This window comes from Hippoglossus hippoglossus, chromosome 9 (genome assembly GCF_009819705.1).
Source record: "Hippoglossus hippoglossus isolate fHipHip1 chromosome 9, fHipHip1.pri, whole genome shotgun sequence".
In the NCBI taxonomy this organism is placed as follows: Eukaryota; Metazoa; Chordata; class Actinopteri; order Pleuronectiformes; family Pleuronectidae; genus Hippoglossus; species Hippoglossus hippoglossus.
The window spans coordinates 8,761,341-8,771,509 of NC_047159.1; the positions used below are offsets into that span (position 1 = coordinate 8,761,341).

At 38.6% G+C, this 10,169-nt stretch overlaps 2 protein-coding genes across 2 annotated transcripts in view; one reads left to right on the top strand and one right to left on the bottom strand.

Annotated features, from left to right (window-relative positions):
• The window catches only part of commd10 (COMM domain containing 10), a 77,317-nt gene extending 74,253 nt beyond the window's left edge, over positions 1-3,064 (bottom strand). Inside the window, exon 1 of the mRNA XM_034595121.1 lies at positions 3,054-3,064. The gene's annotated coding sequence lies outside the window, so the exon portion shown is untranslated. The remainder of the gene's footprint in view (positions 1-3,053) is intronic.
• Positions 1-4,115, top strand: part of cdo1 (cysteine dioxygenase, type I) — a 5,941-nt gene extending 1,826 nt beyond the window's left edge. Inside the window, exons 2-5 of the mRNA XM_034595119.1 lie at positions 345-422; positions 1,733-1,890; positions 2,334-2,503; positions 3,702-4,115. Of these exons, the coding sequence (XP_034451010.1) occupies positions 345-422; positions 1,733-1,890; positions 2,334-2,503; positions 3,702-3,731 (436 nt within the window). The 3' untranslated portion in view covers positions 3,732-4,115. The remainder of the gene's footprint in view (positions 1-344; positions 423-1,732; positions 1,891-2,333; positions 2,504-3,701) is intronic.
• The last annotated feature ends 6,054 nt before the right edge of the window (positions 4,116-10,169 follow it).

Genomic DNA, 10,169 nt, shown 5'->3' on the forward strand with positions numbered 1-10,169 from the left:
TATAGCACATTTCCTTATTGTAAAAAAAGTTGAGTGGATGGAATTGACCATATAAATAAAAATCAAGCTGTTGCACTGTGGCAAGACATTAAAAAAAAAAAAAAAAATGAACCTCATAATACACAGGGGCACGCATCAAGCTTTAAGTTTGTCAAAAAATAAAATGGATCTAGAATGGATTTATATCAACTTTACAAAACATTCTACAGCTACATTTTCTAGTTCCAGTGAAACATGTTGTCCTCTGGATTTCCCCAAGAAACTCTTCAGCTCAGATACATAATGTACCACACAGTACGTTTTCCTGCTCGTTTAACCGGTTGTACTCTTCTTTTTTTCTTCAGGTACACAAGGAACTTGGTGGATGAGGGAAACGGGAAGTTTAATCTCATGATTCTGTGCTGGGGTGAAGGACACGGCAGGTGAGACGCTTCCACATGGAACACAGTAGTTTACATGACAAAAACTAACTTCATATGTATATAATATGTAATATATGCAGTAAAAAAGAAGATTATATTGATATATAATCTTCTTATTTACTGCAATAGAATACTTTGGGTGTCATAGATTACCACAGACATATTTAAACCTATTAACCATATATTTGATGTGTATTTTAAATTCCAGTGTGTGATTAAGATGTGTATTTCATATTTATAGTTAAGATGTTAAGTGTCTTTGAGCATTGTTAAAAGCGCTATACAAATTAAAAGTATTATTATTATTATTATTATTGTTATTAATAAGAATAATTTTATTTGTATTATTATTATTTGTATTGTTATACCAGTCGTATTATAGTAGTTTCAAATTGACAGACCTATATTTAGATTAAACCTATGTTGATGAATCCATTGAAGCTAATGTGTTATGAGTTTCTTTTCTCGGGTCAAGGTTCACCGATGTTTCTTTTCTATACAACAGATACAAGTGATTTTCTTTGGGCCATTATTTTATTAGTTGTTAAAGATAAGAGGGTCCAATGTTCCCCAGCCTGACAGAAAGGTTGTGTCAACACCCATTATTTGACGATATCGGTCGTACGCCACCACTTTGTCCACAAACGTCACCGGAATATAGACGATAGACCTGGAAGCGATTCATTCAGATTGGATGTGGTTTAATCATTTGTGGATGTGCTGAAAAACTGCACAGCAGGGTCTTTATGTGAGGTCTACAATAAGAGCAAGCACCGCATCCCTGCTGCAGTTCTCTCACATACCTACTGTGGTGTGGACGTGGTTGTAACAGGGATGTGGTTTTACCATTTTTAGTGTAAGTGTTACACACATCTCAGCTCTTGTGAGAGTTTTCTGGACATTTCCAGGCGTGTTTCAAGCCTCAGAGCGATCTGGACTGGTGCTGGGATTTAGTGCAGCGCTAGGGATGTGGTGTACGTAACGGTTTACCAGAGTCTTAAAGAATGTCTCATGTCTCACAGGAGCAGCCTCAATGTGTGACACATGTGTTACAGCTTATTGTTTTTGGAACTGAAACAGCATTACATCATGTTACGTACACATTTTATTGATGAACTCAGCCCTTCCAACCGGAGACACGGAGAGTTTCGAAAAACGCAAACTCTTCCAGATACAAAAATCCTCTTGCCTTTAGACTAGACACGTTATATATATTTTGTAACTTTTTAGAACAGTCTCTGAACTTGTCGTGAAGAGTCCGGACGTTTTCTGACGCCGTGTCCCTCTGTGTTCCTTTTAACGCTTTGCAGCAGCATCCACGACCACACAGACTCCCACTGTTTCATGAAGCTGCTGCAGGGTCAGCTGAAGGAGACGCTGTTCGAGTGGCCCGACTGTCAATCTCACGGAGATATGGTGCAGAGGTCGCAGAGAATTCTCCAGGAAAACAAGGTTGCTTACATAAACGGTGAGAAACTCCACCATGTGTGTGTGGACTGTTTCTGTTTTTCAGAGTCAGCTCCTCTCTCATGTTAACATCACTCAGATTTGTGCTCAGGACACACTCACATTGTGTAGCTAAACTGCTGTGTTCTGTACAGTAGAACAAACATCCTTTACATGTTCTGTTCCTCACAAGATATGCTGCTGTGACTTATCTCAGTGTAATGTGTTTTAATCGATAGGCCTCACAGTTACCAGCCACTTGTAACTTTACATTGAACTGAAATATTCAGGTCTCCCTCCCCGAATCTGTGCTTTTAACAAAGTCAGCAGAGCCCCCGTGTGATGTTTGTACTGAGTCGAGACCTGTGAGCCCCGTTTCACAGCATTCCAGTGGCATACTCTGTCTAAATGTATGTTGCTTGTTCCTGTGTGTGTCTGTGTGTGTCTGTGTGTGTGTGTGTGTAGACTCCCTGGGCCTGCATCGTGTGGAAAATGTCAGCCACACTGAGAGTGCAGTCAGTTTGCACCTGTACAGTCCCCCTTTCCAGGCGTGCCAGACCTTTGACCAGCGGACAGGCCACAGGAACACTGTCAAGATGACATTCTGGAGCAAATACGGAGAGAGGACTCCTTTTGTAAGGGGCTTTATTTCATTTCTATTGCTTTAAAACATAACCTCCATGACATTTACAGTTACATAACCAAGGGGAAAAACATCAGATTCGAAAACCCAAACTCAGAGGGTTTCTTGGCCTTTGGAATCCCAAACCTTGCTAAAGTCAAATTCTGTCGGTGGGATTCATGAAATAGTTGGAAATTAAACCCAAATATATCAAAATAAGAAAACTTTTAAAATTAGCATTGCACTCAGAACAATAAGACATTAAAGTAAGTAGATGTTTGCTGCAACTGAACAGAGAGACTCATTCTATCAAACCTCTTTTGTTTTTCTATTTATGGATTTACAGAAATATGCATATATACATACAGAACTGCTCAAATGTACATATTATATATATCACATTACTTGCACACACGCAGCACTTTAGTCTTTTTAATACCACCCACAGGATAACGACAAACATTTAATTGAACGCACACAACCACCTCCACCCCCTGAAATGTTCCTCCTTATGAGCAGGATGTGGGGACTTTTAATAGTGTGCTGCTGCTCACATTAAGTACAGCAGCACCCCTGGAAAAGACTGATGTTTTATGAGTAAGTTTTCCTATTTGTTTCCATATGCGGCTGCTGTTTCAACAGAAATGTTCCTGTAGTGCGCAAGAAAAGTTGCTCAATGAACAAGTGGGAGCTGTTCTTCATGTTCAGGGAAGAAAAAGTGTCATCATTTATTAATGGACCTTATGAATGTAAAACTTCCTCTTAAATTCGAAAGTGAAAAACTTTAATTACACAAGAATGAAACTTACACTAAAAAGGTGAAGATGTGAAACGAGAGCAGCCGCAGTGTTGGACCTCTGCCTGCTTCAGCCAACAACAGTGGCCTTATCTGAAATCTACGCGTTGTATAAGCATACCTTGACCACGCTCTCAAGTTAGTGAGTTACATTGCAACACAAAGCAGCGGAGATAAGATAGTAGGAGAAACAAGCATGCAAGCCTGAGTACACAATGACCTGAACTCAGCACACGCACAAAGCTTTGAATCGTTGTGGTTCGAGGTTGAGGATTTGGGACAGATGACCAGTTAGCTGCTGTGTTATCCAGGTTTAGCCTTGAGGTGGACGTACTTAGGCGACGCTGTAGCTAATGTGTAATTCACTGACCTGACCCCAGCGTCTCACTCTGTCTCTCTCTCGCTTTCTCCTCAGGGGACCACGGCCTCCCAAGAGAACAACTAACGGTCAGCGAAGGAGGCTCCGCATGACGAAGACAGTTGCGTTTGAAATGACAATGTGAGATGGATCCAAGGGAAGTGAAATGCAGAACCAACTATGACTAAGCAGTTAAAAATAAAAAAAATAAAAAAGATCCGGAGCGGACCGGTTCAAAAGGACAACCCGGTAATTAGAATGGCTTTATCGCCGCCCAGTGTGAGCTTGGCAAATACTGATGAGCGCAGGATGAATGCATGAATAGGCTCGGACATGGACTGAATCTGCCTTTTGTTTGCCGGGCCTGAGGAGACCCTTTTCCAATAACAACATTCCTGTCTGCCCATGACCTGTGCACCCACATTTCTCTAAAGTTATGGCCCATAATCGAAGAGTAGAGCGCAAGCATTTTTTTAAAAAAACAACAACATCAAAACTGGAAGATATTGCTGTTATAGAGTTTCTCTTAAAATGTCTCCACGTCAAGGAAAAAGGAACACACGCATCTCGATGGAGCACTTTTATATAACTGTGTTTAGTTTGTACCACTCTAAATAGTCTTAACACCTGTTGAGCCTTGTGATGAAATGTAACCCTGTTTGTACAGTCTAATTCAAGAGAAAGAAAGTGTTTGTTCCGTTTGCGTTTTTGGATGAAGAAGTGTAAAGCTTCAGAGTTGTGTTGTTTTTAAAAGTGTGATGCTTTTGTAATTTATTTACAGAGTACTCTGTCCGTGGAAGGAGTGTTTAAATCAGCCAGCGACCGTGTTTCTCCTAAATGTGTTTTGACCAAGAGAGAATTTAGAGAGGGACTATTTTTTGTTTTCTTTTTTGTTATTGGCAGATCAAATGTGTTTAGATTAAAACTCTTTTTCTTCTCTCTCAGGATCTTGGCATATTTTGATTGGAGCTGTATTTGTGAAGTGTGTAGTTTTTACAGCATAGCACCTCTCATAGCTCTGTCAAACGCATGCCTGCTTTCTGTGATGCAGTAAATGATGAATCTGGCCATGACTGTAGACCATTAAACATGATTACCCTTTCACAGAACTGCAGTTTGGGCTGTCTTTACTGTTTCACATTTTTTTATATTTATTATTGAATAACATTACTACTGTCCCTACCACCCCAGCTTATACTGCGGGGTGGTAGGGACAGTAGTAATGTTATTCAATAATAAATTATGAAACTTCACAATGTTGTTAGTCAGGCCACATGGTCCTTATTTATGTTTTTTGTTTCGTGAAATAAAAAAAAAATTCTGTCGTTCTCTGTCAAGTTTGACTTGGCCGAATTGAAAGTATGTTCTTGTTTCTGGTGTAAAACGTAAAAAAAAAATGTCTAAGAGTAATGTTAAGGTAGTGAAGTGCTGCCTCTTGATGTTTTCGTTTTTTTATTGTTTCTATATTTCCATGACAACGAGTGTAGCTTGTCAACTCAGAGCTTTCCACCAATAAGCAGCAGACACATCCTGAACAACAATCCATGATACGAAGGGATTCACGTGTTATCGCTGGCACTGAATTACAGGATCACTCAATGAATACCTGTCGGATTTGTGTGTGTGTGTGTGTGTGTGTGTGTGTGTGTGTGTGTGTGTGTGTGTGTGTGTGTGTGTGTGTGTGTGTGTGTGTGTGTGTGTGTGTGTGTGTGTGTGTGTCTGTGTGTTCTATATCACTGAGGGAAATGTTACGACCTAAGGTAACCGTGATGGCACCAAAAGATCGGCTTCAGTTAGTTGCTGCTACGTGGGGGATGTGTTATCTCCTATCAACTCCTCTATCAAATTAGAACCTAATGAAAGTAGGCTGGTCAGCCTCTAATGGCACATTGCTCATCACATCAGTGGAAATACAGCAATAGATGAACATTGATTAACTCTGTCTGGCACCAGCCTGGCAAACAAATAAATAATTGCACGCGTTGGAATTTGTGATTTAGTTCAAAAGAAAAATTGGTCATTAGCTTGACCAATAAAAAGATGACTTTAATAATGCACTGATAACAGCGTATATGAATACCAGACTCAAATGAATATCTCCTTGGCAAGAAAAGATTCTGACGGAAAAATGTGTTTTGTGTTTAAATCAGATTCTCCTATATCCACTTGAACAACGGGGAAAACATGAAACGCCACAGACGACCGAGAGTGTTCCAAACCTGATGAGAGAGTTTGACGTAATATGACATGAACATTGCATTCTGCCTACCAATGGCTTCCAGACCTCCATTTGCATTTTTCCTCACTATACTGTCTTTATGCTGTTTGAACATGTGAACAAATGGAAGATGTACAAGGTATTCTGTGTTTTTTCTGAGCTTGGATTTTTAAAAGTGGGTATTTTAGTTCTGCAGAAACACCGTTTCCATTTAGATCTCAGTTTTTTAGAAATAAAAATATGAGGTCAGCATCATGAGATGGATTCAGTCACATCGACTCATCCAAAATGAATCTCCTCATGCATTCTGCACCACCCTGGTTTTCACTTGCGCCTTTATTCAGTTAAAGAGGCCATTTCTCTCATATTTATCTTTATTACCGACAATTTAGTGAACCAACAAACACGCGTCCATTTCCCCATCAAGGGACTAGTAAGGGACTATCTTATCTTATCTTTACAGTCACATGCCATCCTAGTTTGCCTTCACTCAACATATTGGGGAGGTGAGCTAGCTGAACACGGTTCCTCAGGGTTTCTCTGCAGCAGGTCAACCATGGGATGGCCTCCAGCCAGAGTTACGTAACAGCAGAGTGACAGCCCCCATTGCCCCAGTGAAGCACCTGTTTTGTAAGAGGCCATGATCAGCGCGTGCCAGGCAGGATGCAGCCTCCTGCAGAGCCCGTTATTGATCGTGGTGCTGCCTATCAAATGATTTATCCTTCACTAAAAGGAAGGAACAGTGCAGAGTCAGAACATTGCTGGCTGATAATTCATCCACAACAACAACCAGAGGATGTTGAGCTTCTTGGCTTGAAACAATAAAGCCAGACATTATATAATTAGATCCAGATTTGAACTTTCTCTCAGTCTTAAATTATGGTTAACTCCTCCCTATGCATAAACCTTCACTGTAAAACACTACGCATTACTGCTTTTACCATGATAGAAATCGTCGAAAAATGATATTGATCATTTGACAATCTGAAACATGAAATGAGCTTTGGTTGCAGATGCCAAAAGTAAACGTTATTTGTTGGTGGGAACATGTTTTTTTTAAGTTTGCTACTTTATAAACAAATTTTAGAATACCAACATTCATCAGTTATGCAAACACATCTGTTTATTCAGCATAATTTTGATGTACTTTGTGTTCTTGTTCTACTGATATATGAGTCATTAATATGTGTTTTTGAAAAACATGAGAGAGTGTATTTGTATTTCTTCTCCACCTCTCTTTCTCTCTCTCTCTAAATTGCTTTCCTTTAGCTAAGATTTGTAGCTATGACTGAACTTAATCAAAATGTATCAAAGATATGAAGGAGTCTCAGAACTACTTACAAAGTAAAATAATATTCACATTTAACATGAACAAATATTTTTCTTAAAGTGAGTAGCTATGTGTATGTACAGAGATAAGCACAGTGCAAATGTTCAGTGCAAGAATAGTGATTGACTCCCTTTCAACAGACTCAAACTCTCTCTCTCTCTCTCTCTCTCTCTCTCTCTCTCTCTCTCTCTCTCTCTCTCTTACACATGAGACGACGCAGTGAACAGTCACATATGAAATGTATGAAAGGTGAGAATATTTACAGTAATTCTTCACTCACTTGATGTGTTATTTTGCTGGCGCTGGGCCATTGGTTATGGAACCCTGATTTATATAAGAAGTTGGTGAAGACCAAATATACTTGAATTATCAACTTTACTAGACCGGAATATATTGTTCATTTATTGAGTCCCTTAGTAATTGGGGAGGAAAAAGGTGAATGCAGTTTTAAGAAATAGTTTGAACCCTATTGTATAACGTGTTTCCATGACATGCGACATGACGGCACAAAGACAAACTGCAGCCTTGAATCTTCCCTTGTACCTCCGAGTCATGAGAGGCTGTTCAGGACTTGTCCTGTGAGTATTTATTTGTAGAAACTATATATTAAAAATATACTGTCATTAAAGATAGACTCACAAGGTTTTATTCATGCTGTACTTGAGTTTGAATTCAACTTTGACCTTTCTACCCTACCATATCCATTCCACTGTATTTAATTACATTTTATTTGTATTGTGCCAAATCATAATATACATTAACTCAAGACACTTGTACTTTTTGTTGTCTTTATCTCTCCCAGTGCACTTGTCTTCAAGAGTTGTACTTGGCCAACAGTGACTTGTTATTGGCTTCATACTGTATATATGGGGAAGAGGAGTCTTATATTTAGTTTGTCAATATGTCAAGGACATCAATTTAATCTTGGTGGAAAAAATGTTTTATGCAATATTTGGAATCATCAAAGTAACAGCTTCATAATCGATACAAATGTTTTTTTCAGTTTGATGTCCTGTCTGTCAGACGAAGGGTCACAGCTGTGTGACAAGTGACAAGTGTCATGAACTTTACTGTTGACATGGGTGGATCCTTCTCGGCATTCTACATTTCCCGCTATCTCATCACTCATCACCTATACTCCCTATTTTTTTTAATTCTTTCCTCTTAAACCCTCCTTCTGTCTTTATGTTAATTTAACTTTCTCTGAGATACTCAGAAACTCAGATCTACTTCCAACTCCTGTTCTCTGTTTTTTTGTATTTCTCCCTTCCTGCCCATCAGTCACACTTCTATTACATTTATTCTGCTCCTTATTGCACCATCTTATGTTAAGATTCTCATACGTTGAATATTGAATATTTGCTGATCATTTTGACACAGACAGTTCTGGACCTAAGTAGCTGTGTTATTTTATTGTCAACTGTTTTAGACAGTTACAGATCACTTTAGTTCTTTTAAAATTTTATTCAAGCCTCATGTAATGGAAATGTATTGGTCCTAATTGTAATAACTTGTAATAACCTTAACTTTTGATTGTGCAATTTTAAGTTACTCCACTAATTATAGTATATGTTGACACGTGGGAAGTTTTTAAAGTGTAAAATAATAAGTTGCATCAGCTTTAAATTAAGTTAACAGAAGTACAAATTTAAAGTTATTACAATTGACAATTATAAGTTATATCAACTCTGAGTTAAGTTATCAGAAGTAAGAATAGAAAGTTGCAACATTGTGAATTTATAAGTCGCATCAAGTTGAAGCTGAGTGAACAGAAGTAACGATTTTAAGCTGTTACAAATCGAAAATATAAGTAACTTCAACTCTGAGTTAAGTTAACAGAAGTTAGGATTCAATGTTGCTACAATGTAATCATCAACTATGTGTTGAGTTAAGAGAAATTACAATTGAAAGTTGAGCAAACTCAAACACAAAACTTACAATTTTAAGTTTAATTGCTTAACTTAAAATTTTGCTGATGTTTGTTGGAGTGGGAGTTGATCTTGATGACAAAAAAAGGAATATTTAGGGGGCCAATACCCTTGATTGCAATTTGGTGCCGATCCAAATAAAAATCCAGATGTGTTGGGCCTTGACTGAGGCCTGGGCTCTACCTCATGCTATTCTGGTTACTTATTTATTCATCGTTTTAACTTGGTGAAAATGTCTTTCTTCCTTAATGCTTCCTCTTGATTTCATCTCACTCAGCATCACATCATTTGCACTTGAATAAAATTATCACAATATTTAAGTTTTCCTCTTTCACTTCACCCGACTATTTTCACTTCAGTGTAATTTCAGGTGTATAAATCAAAACAAACAAAACACGACAATAACACACGTTCTGGGACTATATGCACACAGTCCAGAACAAAATAAAGACGTGTGTGATAAAAGGAAAACAGCAACACCACAGTTAAGATAAAAAAAAAAACAAGTTGAGCTGTGTGAGTGTAAGTGATACAAACAAACAGGATTTTCATGAGTGACTTTTTCACTTTTAAAGTTATATTGAATGTGGTCAGAACTCTTTTTAAATACACACAGTGCTGCAGCCTGTATGACTCACCTGTACATATGTTCTATTACAAAATGCATTCGGTGCTGTTTTTCTTCTGCTCAGTTCTCCTGTTTGAAAGTTGAATGCAAACCCCTGAATGAATGACTTGACAGAATGAATGTCATGAGGGTAGACGTTGAACTTGGCTGGCTTCTCTCTCGCTGGGGTGGAATGCAGTCACAACAGTGGTCTACTTGTCTTACTGGAATATTTGGAAGTGTGTCAGTTTTCATGTGGTGTTTGGATTGTTGTACCGGCTTCGTCACTCCAGCTCCACTGGGATCTCTCCTCTTCGTCTGGTGGTCTCCGTGTCTGAGGAGCAGCTCTGGTCATGGTGGAGATCACGAAACGTTTCAGCATTTTTCACACTGTTTTTCAGATTTTGTTCTGTCTGCGCAGTTTCAAAGGGCAAAGTGGAGT